The sequence below is a fragment of the Chrysemys picta genome, chromosome 4 (assembly GCF_011386835.1).
Source record: "Chrysemys picta bellii isolate R12L10 chromosome 4, ASM1138683v2, whole genome shotgun sequence".
NCBI lineage: Eukaryota > Metazoa > Chordata > Testudines > Emydidae > Chrysemys > Chrysemys picta.
Window position 1 is genome coordinate 147,540,993 of NC_088794.1, and position 16,321 is coordinate 147,557,313.

Below are 16,321 nucleotides of genomic sequence, written 5' to 3' on the forward strand. Positions count from 1 at the left end.
AAATACTTCTAAATCTCTAAAGTGCCACTAGTAGAACAAAACTTTTTACTTTCATGGTAGAAATATTCTTGCTCTTCCCCCCCCCCCCCCCCCCCCCACTGCAACCATTGGAGCTGAAGATGACTTTTTAAATGCTATCTTAATTATGATATTTTGGTAGCTTACACATGTACCTCGTTCAAAAAATTTAGTTTAATTTTGAAATACCTGCAAAGTGTACCCAATGCGTTCATGTTTCTCTTCATTTATATCTGCACTCTGAGTTTAATGTTGTACATGATTTTAATTCTGGGATTGGCAATCTAGGTTTATTTTTCTACTCCATGAATTCTGAATATGAAATAGTTCTATCTTAAATCCACCACTATCTGTTCTCATTGAGATGATGGATGGGCTAGCATGCCTATGATTGCAGTGGCAGACACCAGTATGAATTAATAGCCAAGGACATATTTTTAATATTTTATGCAGTAAACGGTCACCTTTTTTGTCCTCCTGTCATAATGTTCTGCCCTTGGGGAGGTCTCTAGAACTACTGTGGGAATTGTAATGCTTGTCACATTTGAAAGACTGTTAGAATATATCTAGGTTTCAAGGTGAACAGTAACAAAGTCTACCACTGATTCTGTTGTTTTGCTATATAAAGATGGCCTCAAGTCTTTTTGTTTGTTTGTTTGTTTTTTTTTGGTGCCTCTGTACAGTTTTCCATCCACAAGGCTGGTCTTGATGGGCAAAAAACATCTTTTTTTGTTTGTGTGGATGTTTTTGTTCTGGTTTTTTATCCAGTTGAGTTTAATAGGATTTGAAAAGCCACAGGAACAGAACCAGCTAATGCAGATTGACACTTAAGTTTAACCCAAGGGTCTCAAACACGTGGGCCGCATGCCCACCCCCGGGATTGCCCCCTGTGGCGTTGCAAGCCCCACGCCGCTCTCTGAAGCAGCTGGCAGCACACCCCTTTGGGCCGGGGGGGGGGGAGGGGGAAGGAGGCAGAGGGCTCCTACATTGCCTCCTTCCAGGCACGCCCCTCCCCCACCCCCCCCTGCAGCTCCCATTGCCCGGGAACAGGGAACCGCAGCCAGTGGGAGCTTCGTGGGAGATACCTGGAGGAGCAGCACACGCATGGAACCCTGAGCCCCTCCCCCAGGGGCTGCAGGGACATGGTTCCAGCTGCTTCCTGGAACAGAGCAGCACGGGGCCAAGGCAGGCAGGCAGGGAGCCTGCCCTGGCCCCGGTGCACTCTGCTGCCACCCCGCAGCCACTCTAGGTAAGCGGTGCTGGGCTGGAGCTCGCACCCTGAACCCCTCCTGCACCCTAACCCCCTGCCCTGAGCCCCTGCCACACCCTGCACCCTTTCTGCACCCCGTGGGGGAAGGGGTTGGAATGGGGCAGGGAAGGGGTGGGAAGAGGTGGGGTGGGGCCTAATGGAAGGGGTGAAGTGGGGACGGGGCCAGAGGCAGCGACGGGGGGATGTCAGTGATGCGGCTCTCTGGTCAATGCACTAGTCCTCATGTGGCCGTCATGGTCATTTGAGTTTGAGACCCCTGGTTTAGCCTGTCCTTTTAATGGGGTTTTCAAGTTAACACACTATGGGGCAGAGAGAATGGGGACCTGGGCTGGATTAACCATCATCAGTGGGCTCTAGGCACAAACACGTCTGGGGCCCTACCTTCTAATATAAATAACAAACAGCAATACAGTATACACACAGCTGCTAAGTCTGCTTGCCAAGCTGGACAGTCAGAAAAGGAATTTCAAAAATTCATGGGAGGGGGAACTTCCAGGCTCCTGTGACCCCTGGGGCAGTGGTATTCACAATTGTGACCAGGTGGTGGTGGTGCATTGTTGTAATGTGGCACTTACATGGGTGGATCTTCTGGGAGCTATTGCTCATCCTGCTGCTCAATTAACCATGATGGGGGGGGGGGGGGGGAGGGCGAGGAGGGAGGCAGCTGGGCTGAATTTGAGTGGTGTTGCTGCAGGTTTGTGCACCAAGTGGCATTGCCAGTCAAGTCAACAAAGTTTCTTTCTTTCAGTCTGTGCACAAATTTGCCCCCTTCCCCCTCCAATTTGGACCATAGGCACGTGCCTTAGTTTCCTTTTTTTCCCTCTCAAGACATAACCCCCAGACATCTCGGATCCTTATTTTCTCCTGTTTTCTGGAGAGCTCCAAAGAACTAGAATGAGTAAGAGATCCCACAGTAGGCTGGAACCTGAGATGCAGCTTCCGCACTTCTCCCTTGAGGGAAAGAAGAGAGGCTGGGACTTGAAACGCTCAAGTTTCAGCCTACTGTGATGTCCTGTTCTTGCTCAAAGTCTCTAAAAGAATCATCCAATAAAATGGAGAAAGTTAAGACCTGAGATTCCTTTTTAATGCAGGAAAAGAAGCTTTGTTTTTTCCTTCCTTCCCCCCACCTCCCCCCCCAACTTTGACCCAGTCTCCTCAGTAGCGTGGAACATAAGTGGGTCTGCTGTTTGAGCTCCTTCAGTTACCAGCTGGGGGTTCTAGGTATCTAAAATCTGCCCAAGAGGCTGTGCATGGTTGAACCTGACTTTGCCGCACTCTCCCTTGAAATTACTTGGCTAGAAAACTGCGATAAAGCAGTCTTCTAGCCAGTTGCCCATTGAAAACAATTTAACGTTTCTCTTTGCTAGTAAGACAAATGGAAACAGCAGGTATGCCCAGACAAATCACATGCTCACAATCTGAGCTCACTCTAGGGGTATCTTTTTCCTAAGAAGGGCATGCTGAAGGGTTATCTTTCTGTCAGACAAGGCCTTAGCACAGATGTCCTCTATGTTACAAACTTTGGATGATGCAAGTTACGCTGATGTAAAGCCGCTGCAGTTTGCATATTGCTTGTATGCTGGCACACTTATCAGGAGTCCTTGTCGGTGCACAGTGCAGTGTGCCAATATGCAACCCACCTCTGGGAAGTTTTGACAATGCATAATGGGACAGAAACAAGTCACACAGGGGTGACTAGGAGCAAGGGGTTAACTTCCCAGTATGCAGCTGTCTTCATCCCATGTCTTCTATATCTCATGATTTTTTTCTGCCTTTTTTTTTTTTAAATCCCATGAACCCATGCAGCCCTCCTTTGTCTCCACCATCTCTGACAGAAGCATGGAGCCCGTACAGCTCTGCACTATTGTCATAAGGGTCACAAGCACAGAACGCATGATCCTCGGTATCTGCAGAGCCATAAGAAGAACTGAATTGGCGGGGAACATATGACGATTTTCTTGGAGGACAGATTGCTGTGGGACATAGCAAGAACCAATTAAAGGTTGTTGGTGAGGTTGATGGAGCAGCTGCAGATGGTGGAGTGCTGCTTCTGGGCCTGAGAAACAAGCACTGACTACTGGGATTGTATTGTATTGCAGGCTTGGGTTGATAGGTAGTGGCTGCAGAACTTTTGGATGCACAAGGCCACAATTCTGGATCTGTGTGCTGAGCCTGCCACAGCCTTCCAGTGCATAGTAGATGGGGAGCAATAGGTGGCAGGTCTTTCCCCATTTTGGCACAAAACCACTTTGCCAGAGTACATCAACAGAGAGAGCTACTTTTCTATGGTTATGCAAGTGTTGATGGCTAACTGACATCAACAGTGGTTGGTCAGGGAAAGGGCATGACACTCACATCTTTTAAGAAGACAGAACTGTTCAGAAAGCTGCAAGCAGGGACTTCTTTCCCAACCAGCAGATTACTATGGGTGATGCTGAAATGCAAATAGTGATCCTGGGTGACCCAGGCTACCCCTTGCTCCCCTGGGTCAGGAAGCTGTACGTGGCCACCTCGACCATACTAAGCAAAAGAGTCAAGTATTGGCTCAGCGGGTGCAAAATGACAGTTGAATGCTCTTTTGATTGACTGAAGGGATGCTGGCATTGTCTAATCACAGGATTCGATCTCCGGGGGGGATTCCCAATGGTTACAGCTCCCTGCTGCGTCCTGCATAATAGCTGGGGGGGGGGGGGGGGGGTTGCTTCTGGGTTGCAGGATGGAAGTGGAGCAGCTGTCTGCTGAGTTTGAACAGCCAGACACAAAGGCTATTGGAGCTCAACGTGGAGCTGTACAGCTCCGGGAGGCTTTGAAAGAGCACTTTAACAGTGAGCTACAGTAACGTGTTGTGGTGTAGTGTCTCTCGGCTCTCTGAGCTGAGGGGTGAAAACATGATCTACCTGGCCCTGGTGGTTTGGGGCCCGTTAAGAATTGTAGAGTGCTTGAGGTGCATCTATGAATAGAACGCTGACCACGTACCTGTTGATTTTTAGGTGCTTGCTGTACATTTATGATTATTACACTTTGTCACTGAACCTATGAGTTCTCACTCTGTACAGTAACAAGTCCGAAGGGGCTTTCAGAACTGCTAGGCGCACTGCAGCATGTGCTGTGAACTAATAAAGATTAACCATTTTTCAAATAGAATTTTACTCCATAACAAAACCAGTGCAAAGAAAAATCTTCAATTTAAAAGCACATCCATTTAAAAATGTAAGTTCTGGTCACTACTTTATTGAGATGGAACATTCATGTTCATCTTACGTACACACGCTCACCTGTGAAAACCACGGTTGCTGTATATGTGACGTTGTAGTTGTCCTTAAGTCCCCCAGTGTGTAGGGGTAGGGATGAGGCCGCTGATGCCACATGGAATATTGAGGGCGGGGTACGATGTAGGGCGGTGCTGTAATGGAGTTCTCCCTGGACTGCACAGGGAAGCGAGCCTCTGACTGAGGCCAGGTCTACACTAACCCCCTAATTCGAACTAAGGTACGCAACTTCAGCTACGTGAATAACGTAGCTGAAGTTCGAAGTACCTTAGTTCGAACTTACCTTGGTCCACACTCGGCAGGCAGGCTCCCCCGTCGACTCCGCGGTATTCCTCTCGCCGAGCTGGAGTACCGCAGTCGACGGCAAGCACTTCCGGGTTCGACTTATCGCGTCCAGACAAGACGCGATAAGTCGAACCCAGAAGTTCGATTGCTCGCCGCCGAACTACCGGGTAAGTGTAGCCAAGGTCCTAGTCTGAGTGAGACTGCAGCATCTGTTTGCTACTGGAGAAGCCCCATTATGTCCTGGTGAATCTCCCTCTACTCTTCCAGCTAGGATGCCTAGATTTTTCTGCTGTCTGCTCTTCCTCCTCCAGGCTGTCTGCAGTGTTCACCTTCCAGGTCCTTTGCTCACAGGGTAGTAACCCTGACCCTGGCACTAGCACCTGCTGCAGCTGTCCCAGGGTGGGGAGAGCCACTGAGCGGGCAGCTTGAACTGGGGGAGGGGGCTTGGAGTCCACCTGAAGGAACAATTGGAAAAACCTGTTAGGGAAGGAGAAGAATCAAGATGCTGAGCTACCGGATAAGCTGGAGTAGGAGTTGAGGTGATGATTTTATTATCCAGTTCTCACTTCCCAGTCCTTTAAAATTAAAGAAGGGGGGGGAAAAGGAAAATAGGAACAGTTTCAGGTCAGGAAAAGCGATCTGCTCACATACCCAGGTGTATTTTTTTGCTGCTAGAGAAAGAAAGTGGAAGGAAACTAAATCTACAGACGTATTGAAGGGAATCAAGGGAAAATACTGAAAGGAAATATTTTTGATGAAAAAGGGAATTGCTCAAAAAGATGTTAGATGAAAATAGTTCCCGAAAACAGTACATGAGAAACCCACTCACAAAGGACCTCAAGCATATGAATAGAGAGAATGAGCTATATTCCATCAATAGGCACCTCTGACGGTTTGGATAGCTAATGGACACGTGAGGGCTTACTAGGTGAAGAAACCCTGCTAGTGGATAAACTTGATGCAAAGAGGTACAGCCACAGGAACACTGAATCTGTGCAGCACTTCAGGCCAAAGAGAAGCAAAGAACAGGACAGCAAGACTGAAGCTGGACTTGCAGCCAAGGAGCGGAAAAGTTGATTCTTCTCTGAAATGAGACCGCATGTTGAGTAATCTTTTGTTCTTAAGAACAATGCTTTGGCATTAACTGAACAGAGTAAGGAAGGTTTCAGAGTAACAGCCGTGTTAGTCTGTATCCGCAAAAAGAAGAACAGGAGTACTTGTGGCACCTTAGAGACTAACAAATGCTCTAATAAATTTGTTAGTCTCTAAGGTGCCACAAGTACTCCTGTTCTTCTTTTTGCAGAGTAAGGAAGAGTACCATGTACAAACTCACAAAGGTTAATGTGTTGGTAACCTGAAGCTTCTTATTGTAAGTGGTAAGTACTTGGTAATGGTCTGTACCCGTGGTTCTCAACCAGGGATATGTGTACCCCTAGAGGTACACAGTGGTCTTCCAGGGGGTTCATTAACTCATCTAGATATTTGCCTGCTTTTACAACCGGCTACATAAAAAGCACTGGCAAAATCAGTACAAACTAAAATTTCATACAGACAATGTCTTCTTTATACTGCTCTATATACTATACACTGAAATGGAATAGGAAATATTGTACTTCCAATTGATTTATTTTATAATTATGGTAAAAATGAGAAAGTATGCAATTTTTCAGTAATAGTGTGCTGTGCAGTTGTATGTCTGTCTGATTTTTGTAAGCAAGCAGTTTAAATTGGTGAAACTTGGGGGTATGTAAGACAAATAGGACTCCTGAAAGGGGTACAGTAGTCTGGAAAAGTTGAGAGCCACTGTTCTATATTTATCTTCCTGGTACAGCTTTTGGGTTTTCCCCTATTAAGTTCTAAAAACTTAAAATTATCTCTTGTTTTGTATTGTGGTTTGCCCCTCTCTCTCCTTACAGTTAGCCCAGCTTAGCATAGCTGGATCACTGCAATGGTCTGCAGCATGGGCTTGTAGGATGTCTGCAAACATGTTATCCTAAGTCCTCTTCTTTTTCCTCCTTATCTGGCCTCCGGCATTGCACGGGTGCGGAGGGGCAGCTGCAGATAAAACACACACAGTTACCGTTGTCCATATAGTCAAAATGAAAAGTGAAAGTGAAGAAGATTCAGACCACCCTTCCTTTGCTCCTGTAAACTTTTTAAACCAGACATGCTTACTGACACTTTTTTGCTTTGGAGTGCTTGTGCACAGTGCCCTCACAGCACCAGCCCTGGTGAGGATGGCCCTCCAGGAGTGAGGGGAACGAGGAGGAGGGAATTGCTCGGTTGCATGAAACGTGTATAAAGTAAGAGCACTAAATGCTGGCACCAGCTTCCACAGGTAGTGATGGCTTTAGCTGGTATCTCAATCCTGAAGCTAACGAAGGCAGAGTTGCTGCTGGCAGCATCCCAAAGTTGCCTGGTCCTGTATGCTGCTAGCAGAGGTGAAAGTAAGCCGGTAAGGGCTGCTACAGTGTACCAGTAAGGAAGTGGCCGAAGCATTCAGTAATTTAAAAAAAAAAAAATCAGATTTATTGCTTGAATTAAATATATTTTACGTTCTCTAGAAACAAAATGCTCCTTTTCAGTTTTTACTTCTTGTCAGGTGGAAGACGTTCATGTAATTCAAAACGTTAGCTTTTGAGTGCCAGCATGGTAACCGCTTGCTTCTTATTGGTCACGTCTGTCATGTCAGGCACGCAATTTACAGTAGAAAGCACCCGGTGTGACAGTCCCCTCCATTGGAACATTGTAATTAAATGTAGTTGATTGCAAAATCTCACACTGCATAATTCAGCCTTCGCTAAGAGGGAGCAACTCACCAGCAGAATGGATTACAGTAAACATCCCGCTCTGCAAGCCAACAGACCGCCCCTAAACATCATTGGAGAGGGAATCAGAGCTGACCTTGGAGATTAGGGGAGCTGAAAGGCAGCAGGTGGGGCAGTCTAAGGAGGGCAATGCGAGCAGGACTCAGTAGTGTGATTGTGAGGAAACCCTTAGGTGCCAACTTTCCCCAGTGCCAGTGGGTGCTTGCACCCCCTGGCCCCCCCGACTCTACCCTTTCCCCACCCCAGCCCCGCTCCTATTCCAACCCCTTCCCCAAACTCCCTGCTCCAACTCTGCCCCCTCCTTGCCCGTATTGGACCCCTTCCCCAAATCCCCACCCTGGCCCTGCTTCTACCCCGAGCACGCTGCGTTCCCCCCCTTCTCCCCCTCCCTCTCAGCGCTTGCTGTGCCCGCAGCTGTTTCGCAGCACAAGCATTGGGAGCTGGGGGGGGGGGGGGAGTGGGAACCCACCAATTTTTCCCTGTGGATGCTCCAGCACCTATGAGAGAACCCCTTGCTCCCCACCCAGTTTGCTGTTGGTCTGGTTTTCCTGTGGGCCACCCACTCTCCAGCATGCAGATCCACATGCACGGGCCCTTGGGGAACGAGGCAGCTTGGGGGGGCGAGTGTTGTGTGCACACTGCAAGACAAAGAAGTGGCCTTGTACTCCATGCCCAGGGCGCTGTGCTCTGCTCCCAGCCCTTGGGTTCATTCATTATCCAGCCAGCGGCGGAAGGGAGAGCTCACCTGGCTGCAATTGAGGAGAACCAGAGCCAGGCATCCTCCTTCCTTCTCCTCTACCCTGGCTCTCTGGGGGAGTCTCTGCAGCAGTCCCTGTTGCAGGTGGCTGTGGGGTGCCAGAGGCAGGAGCCAGCAGCAAGGGGGGCAGGGGGCAAGGCGTGGCGCTTGTCGGAGCACAAGCTGGGTTCCGAAGCAGCTAGTGCCCCGGATGAAACTTTTGTGTCACGCCTCTTTCCCACTGGAGCAGCTTGCTGTTGTTTGCTGGTCTGTGACACCCCCCACCCCCAGGCCTCTGCCCCTCTTACACCCGAACGGGCATGTTTAAACGTGAAAGTGAGGCAATGGGGGATTGTCCATCAAAAAGAAGAGCAACAAATGAAGCTGAAAGCCCTTCACAAAAGGGTATGGCTACCCAGCAGACATTAAAGTGCTCCTGTAAAGTTTCAGCACTGTAAGTGGCAGTGTAGACAGTGCTCCCAGCACTGGGACCTATTCCTCTCGCAGAGGTGGTTTTATTACAGTGCTGGGAGTCGTGACTACACAGTTACGTCAAAGCGCTGTTGGCTGTGTAGACATACCTTTCAAGTTACTACCAATGCTCTAGAATAAAACTAGTAGAGAGCTACTGTATCAGTCATGCAAAGGGATCCATGAAGTTCAGTGTGTAAGAGGGGAGGTGGGAAGGGGCGGGGTTGCAATACGACCATACCAGTAAGAAATTTAAGTTACTTTCGCTCCCGGCCGCTAGGCGGTGTACTGAAATGGTGCCTGCCAAAGTTCTCATTGACTGGGGTGGGAGAGAGTCCTACTGTGGAGAAATAGGGCTGCCATCCCTAGAAACTTTCGGAAGAGGGTTGCAGAATACCTCCATGAAACTTAATGTAGACCAGGCCTAAGAGTTAGAGACCAGGAGAAAGAGAGTGTGCATGTGTGCGTATCCTCGCATATTGCACCAGTGACTCAACCTGGTTCAGATCTGCTTTGTAATTGCGGACAAATGGACGCAGCATGTAGTCCTGTTCTGGGGGGGATCTTGCCTACTCATGACTAGCACCTTTTAAGCAGGGTGAATACAAACTGATTTAAAAAAAATAAAGATAGGATTTTTGGACCTAAATTAAATACGACATTTTAAAAAATAAACCTTATTTGAAATTGACAACTTATGTTAAGGCCTAAATTTATTGTAATGATTTAAAATAAATATATAATACATATTTGCTGCCAAGTTTTTTAAAAAAAAGTCAGGCCACTGAATGGGTGGAAGTCACTGGCCACGCACCTGGAACCAGAGTTAGAAGTGCTAAGGTGGATTTTGACCGCAGTAGCATCTTCTGCATGTGCACAGAGAATATTTTCTTCACTTCAGTTTATGCCACTAGTTCAGGTCAATATTTGATTAATTCAAAGTTAAGAAACCCATTGGGAGTGGGAAAGAGAGATGCTTGTTTTTCCTCTTCTAATCTATGAATAAAAACTAGGTGTGAGAAGATGAGGTTCTAGTTCTAATATCTTGAACATTTTATTTCTTGTCATTATCTGGTCAATTCACTAATTGCTTCCTTTTTGTTTAACAAATCGGTTTGTTTTAAATGCAAAACATGTTTTGATTAACTTTTTTGTAGGTGTCCAGCACATTTAACCTAAAGTAAAAATTAAGAATCTGAATAAATATAAATTAAGCTATATAATTGTTTAATAACTAAGGATAGCTCTAGTGTATCCTCTTTCTGGTAGAAAAAAGAAGCACCAATTTAGTTGAAATACTGTATTTAGTTGCAAATCAGCATGTTTTATTGGTTACCAACTAATGAGAATCAGCACTTCTGGAGAAAATAACTAAAAAGTACAAATACAAGACATGATTAAAATCAACTATTTATCATCAAGACTTTCTGCTTGTTGATTTAACTTCATTAAAATCACTTTGAAAATCAATCCATCCTGATCTTAGGGGTCTGTGCCTTTGGTGATACTTGTCCAGCTAGTCATGCCAATAAAGTCTTACTGAGTTTAATTGTTTATACTTTCCTTAACATGACACGGTTGCTGTACAATCGAGTACATTTAATAGTTAAGGCATGCTACTGAAAGTCAGGGCTTCTGGTTCTGTTCCTACCTCTGCTGTGATTCGTTGTGTGACTCTGTATGTGTGATTTTTAAACACTCAGATTCAGTATTTGGAATAGTAGTAGGAAATGTGTTCATTAATTGCAGTGCATAGAAGCAAAACCCCCTCTCCTGCTGTCACACAACTGTTACCACTAAGACAAATTAGTCAGTAGAAAATTGAGACATTTTTAATGAACATTTAGAAACCTATGATAGGATTTAATTGAAACACTTTCAAGTGTCTCTCTGCAAAACTAACTTTAACAACTGGTTGCATTTTATAACTTGGATCTCACATTTTGTTACATCAGAAAACACGAAAAATTCCTAAACCTAACATGGTCATTGAAGTCTGACCTAATGGGGCTATTGCTAAATATAGTTTTATCCAAGCTGTCTTTTTAGAAACTTGCTGTTTTTAAATGACCACGTATAGAACTGCATTTGTAAATCTAGCAAGTTTTGGTTGAATAAAGAAAGATAACTATCTGTAAGATAGCCACAAGATTCTTTGCATAACTGTTTGATTTTTACCTTTCTTAATGCACACCATTTCTTATTATATGCAGAGCATTCGTCTCGGCCCAAAAGACAAAGTCCACCTTCTATAGCACTGAAATTACACAAGTGTTAGAGATTCAAAATGATTCTATTTTCAGTGACAACTTCATGAACTTTCAGGATAGCAGAAGCTGGACTTCATGTCCAAAGTTCATTGTAATGATGTGTCAGATTTTTGAGAGTAGCCAAGGCTTGTGTAAGTTTGCATGCTTTTCTATATTTGGTTTTGTTTAATTTGATTGTACAAAGCTGCTGAAAAGTTTAGCTGACATTCTCACTTTCTGGCTGCAGTATTCTACCAATAGGATTCCCCCCTCCCCCCCCCCCCCATGCTTAAAGAAACTGTCCCTCTATATTCTGTGAACTTTCTTAGTGATCCTGAGATCAAGATAGTATGAAGGTATAAAGGAGAAGGAAGATGCATTGTAATTCAGATTCTTCTTCCATCTCTCCTTGCCTGAGCATCAGTTAGCTTCAGAAGTTCAGAGATGTGCTTGTGGAACTGTGGGGGGTTTTTTTGTGTTTTTTTTTTTTTTTTTTTTTTTAAACTCCTAGAATAATATATTCAGTATACAGCATTTGTACTGTTTGGGCATCTGCCTTTTGAGGTTGGCTATTTTAAAAATGCTTGTTTTGGTGCTTGCTTGTTAGCTAGTTCTTTAAACTCCCAGATTTTAGAAGTGGAGAAGATTTTACAGTAGATGTTAGCTATCAGCTGTAACTTGGATCAACTAATTCTGCTATACTTAGCAGTATATGATCACAAGAGAATCTGCTTTTAATATAACACCAGAGGATTGGCAAAGCCTTTCCATCTGTGGATGTACTTTGCAGCGTAATTTTAGTTAGCTTCCTTTTCATTGTTGATAAAGTCTGAAATCTTAACAGAAGCTCGAAAGGGTTCTTCGTCACTGGAAATTTTTCAATTGAGACTGGATGTTTTTCTGAAAGGCATTATCTAATTGACACAGGAATTTGGAGGGGTAGTTCTATGTCATGTGTTCTACTGGAGGTGAGATGATCACTCTGGTGCGTTCTAGCCTTACGCCTGGCCCACACTAGGGGAGGTGGGAGTCGATCTAAGTTAAGCAGTTTCAGCTACGTGAATAACCTAGCTGAAGACGACTTACTTAGATCGACTTACCGTGGTGTCTTCACTGCGATGAGTCAACTACTGCTGCTCCCCCATCGACTCTGCTTGCACCTCTCGCCGAGCTGGAGTACAGGAGTCGACGGGAGAGCGCTCGGGGGTTGATTTATCGTGTCTAGAGTAGATGCGATAAATTGACCCCCGCTGGATCGATCGTTGCCTGCTGATCCGGCAGGTAGTGTAGACATACCCTTAGAGTCTGTCAGTCTATGAAATACATAGGTGATCATACTCTTAATATTTACTTTATGAGTAAACCTCTAATTTTGGTAAACTTTTTAGGACTCTCATGCATACATGTACATGACCTTCTGTGGAAGCATTTTATTTGCAATAAAAATGTATATAGCAGACATTCATTTTTGATTGAACTTTTTTATGCCGACACATAGCCCACCATCTTCAAAAAGTGAATCAAGTGCAGTGGGGCAGCTTGCAACACACCAGTTGAGGGTGGGGGGAGCATTTTTGTCCCTAGTCTTGGCAGCTGACCTGACCCACAGCATAATTTAGAGCAGCCTCAGAAACCTCTTACATGCTGTTTTGCTCCAGTGATCCTTGCTGGCAGAGCACACTGTGTGGCCCGGCTGCTTATGTTGTTGTGAGAGGGGAGGGATTAGAACTGTGTAACCAGTTCTAAACCAGCCAAGCTTGGGACGATCCTCATTTGCTCACTTAAGGCAACTTTAAGTCCAGGGACGTCTCCAGGGTTTTTGCTGCCCCAAGCGGCAGGGGAAAAAAACACAAATTGCGATCGCCGGTACTTTCGTGGCAGCTCCACTGCTCTGCTTTCTTCTTTGGCGGCCGGTCCTTCCCTCAGAGAGGGACCAAGGGACTTGGTCGCCGAAGAGCCTGACATGCCTCCCCTTCCCCTTGGCCACCCCAAGCACCTGCTTGCCGAGCTGGTGCCTGGAACCGGCCCTGTTTAAGTCCCCTTTGCACCACTTAACCAGTGCAAATGAGATTTGGCAATACTAAGGATCTGCTTTACCACACAAGATGTCAAGAAAGACAAGGGGATAATAAGAGGATTGAAGAAGGAGAGAACACTGGATACCCTTTAAGCAATCAGAATCCTAACATGGTTCATGAATTGCGCTCTCCCTTGCCTCATGTCAAGTAAATCTTACTAGCTTGTTGGATTCTGAGGAAGGAGCTATGTCATTATTCTCTATGTATATTCTCCACCTATGGAACTGTAGACAAATGTCAAAGTAGTACAGAGTAGCACTTGCATTGTTGTTGATGTACTTATCTTTAAAAGTGTAATGGGGGAAACCGCATTTGTCATGTTCGAAGCACAAAAGAATCCGAGGCAGTGTCATGCAGCAAGTGGGAGTGTGGACTTCCATTCTGCGTTTTGCAACATACAGTATGTGCTGCAGGTATGTGTGTGTAGGTTATTCTCTATCTGAGATGCCTTTTGTGTGTGTGTGTGTGTGTGTGTGTGTGTCCCAATTTGACCTCTTCTATAAAGAGGCCTGATTTTCAAAGGGTCAGTGATCTCTTGATGTTAGTAGGCGCTATTTGTGATTGTTAAGGGTAGGGTATGGGGTTAAATCACTTGTTTTTCACTAGATTACTCTGAAAGGGAGGTTTAAAAAAACGATGCTTCTGTTTGAAAACCTCATACCCTTACTGTTTATAAGTAACCAGTGAGGAAAGTATCTTTCTTGTTTTATTCATTTAAGGGCACTTTGTGTAGAATCAGTTAGACTTTCGTCCCTGTATAGGTGACCAGTTTCACCTTTTGGTTGTGTGGATCTCTTGTATTGCAACGTGGGAGAGAAAAATAGGCAATAACTGTAAAACCTCAAAAATTGACAAGGGGTATGAGATCTTGGCTGTGAGATCCTTAGTAAGTCACTTGAACTTTTTGTGCCTCTGTTTTCCCTCCTAGCCTTTGTCTTTTCACTAATAATTAATATCGTGGTGGTGCTTAGAAGCCCACTGTGCTAGGTGCTGTACAAATACATAACAGAGACAGTCCTTGCCTCAAGGACTGTCTTCCAATCGAAGTAGAAGAGAATAGACAACAGAGACATATAACAGACAAGGGAAGCACAAAGAAACAATGAGACAATACTGCTTGCTCAAAAAGCAAGTGGTTACAACACACCAGTTTGCTAACTGCTTAGGTGCTGCCAGAAAAAAATGTATAACCTCTCACTGTATTTCTACAACATCTGAAATCGCTGTCCCATTGTGTTTGTTGTGGCCACTAGGTGCTATTGGAATACAAATAATACATCTTAAAATACTTATTTGAAATTGACTAGATTTCATGTGAGAGAGGTGAGTGAGGTAATATCTATTATTGGACCAACTTCTGTTGGTGAAAGATACCAGCTTTTGAGCTGTACCGAGCTTGTCAGGTCTGGGAAAGGTACCTACACTGCATTTAACAACAGATTTCATGTTGATTGTCACTTTTTTTTAATGAATACATTTTTAAGTAGAAGTAAAAACCGTTCTTAATCTAATTTTTTTCAAATTACTTTTCCCCCCCCCTCCAGATGTCAAGAAAGATTGGTCAGATCATGCACTATGGTGGGAAAAGAAGAGAACCTGGCTCCTTAAAACTCACTGGACCTTGGATAAGTATGGCATACAAGCTGATGCTAAGCTCCAGTTCACTCCTCAACACAAATTACTCCGCCTTCAGCTTCCAAATATGAAGTACGTGAAGGTGAAAGTGAACTTCTCTGATAGAGTCTTCAAAGCTGTCTCTGACATCTGTAAGACGTTCAGTAAGTATCAGATACTTAGAAAACTAAGAGGCCTTCTTCTGGTAGCTAGACAGCTGTAATTGTGTAGTCAGTTTAAAGTGGTGTTTATCTTCAGTGTCAGCCTTGTAGAAAATCAAACATGAAGTTTAACTTTTTCTCCTGTCTTGAGTTACACATGCTGATGCTACCTGATGTTAGTCTGTTTTACTACCTGGGAATAAGATAACTTGGTTTTTATGAAAATCTAGTCCTGTCAGTGTAATTACTTAATTGACGGTCCTTAAGTTTGTAGACTTTCAACTATCTTAATTGGTAAAGAAATCTTTTGCCCATCAAAATCAAACATAATTTTTAACAAATACAGCCTAGGGAAACAGTCCTTATTAAACAAGGATGTACTCAAACTTTGCCATTTTGTTAAAATTGTTGGTGTTACCTCTTACTTTGTATGTAAAAGCACACTGGATAACTTTAAAAAAGCCAGTTTCAATTTAGAGGCTTTGTTTATCTGCCAGGTTCTCAGTTCTCCAGTGGAGAATCAAGTTAGTGACCAAATGAGGGTATTTCACCACAAAACTGTCTGGTGTAGTGAAAGCATTGGTTCCATCTTCCCTTGTCTTGCTGAAAGTACTTTTGCTTTGCTCTGCCTGATGCATGTAGAAGAGTGTTCCCAAAGCCTGTGAATGGCATTGAAGAATACATCTATCCCTCCTCCCCTTGGGTGGGAAAGAGGTTCTAGGAACCTTGTACCTGTACACTAGGCTTACCGCTTGTGTGATTGCATTTCACTTCAATTGTGGAGAACCCCCGCTACCTATCCTGGCTATTGGGTGTTCATGGTCTCCAGGGTCTAGTCCTTCTCTCTTCACTCGCCAAATTGTGCATATTAGTAATACATTCTGATCTGGAGGAAGTATGTGTAAGAGGTGGTTATCTGTAAATGTCTAACTTTAGTTTAATGGTTACCGCCTTCTAGTTACCATCTCCTCATAGCAGTCTGTGTTAGTCTTGCTTATGTGGGAGGATTGTGTTGTTTTCCTTCACTCCAAGGCAGTCTCGGCTCCAAAAGAAAATGAGCATCAGAGTGCTGTCTTCCTAACCGGAGTCTGCAATTTGAGCTCTGTCATAGTAAATCTATTTTGGTTTTCAAAAAGAAGATATAGATTACTCTGGGCTGACTCATTCATGTCATTAGGCAGGAAGTGTTCAGCTATAAGTGAACTGTTATGACATAAATAACAATGTTATGCACAAATTATGAAGCTGATTAAGATTCTTTATAGTAGCCTTTTTAGTGCTGTTTTAATGGCAACTGAAAATTGACACTTTTAAAAAATAAAGCTTACCCAGCATTATTTTA

At 44.5% G+C, this 16,321-nt stretch overlaps 1 protein-coding gene across 22 annotated transcripts in view; it reads left to right on the forward strand.

Annotated features, from left to right (window-relative positions):
* Positions 1–16,321, forward strand: part of FERMT2 (FERM domain containing kindlin 2) — a 99,047-nt gene that overhangs the window by 25,795 nt on the left and 56,931 nt on the right. For 16 of the 22 annotated variants that reach the window (XM_005290235.5, XM_005290234.5, XM_024105488.3 and 13 more), the window contains one exon: positions 14,749–14,982. The exons of the other annotated variants lie outside the window; for them this stretch is intronic. In XM_005290235.5, coding sequence (XP_005290292.1) covers positions 14,749–14,982 — 234 coding nt within the window. The remainder of the gene's footprint in view (positions 1–14,748; positions 14,983–16,321) is intronic. 22 annotated transcript variants of the gene reach the window in all.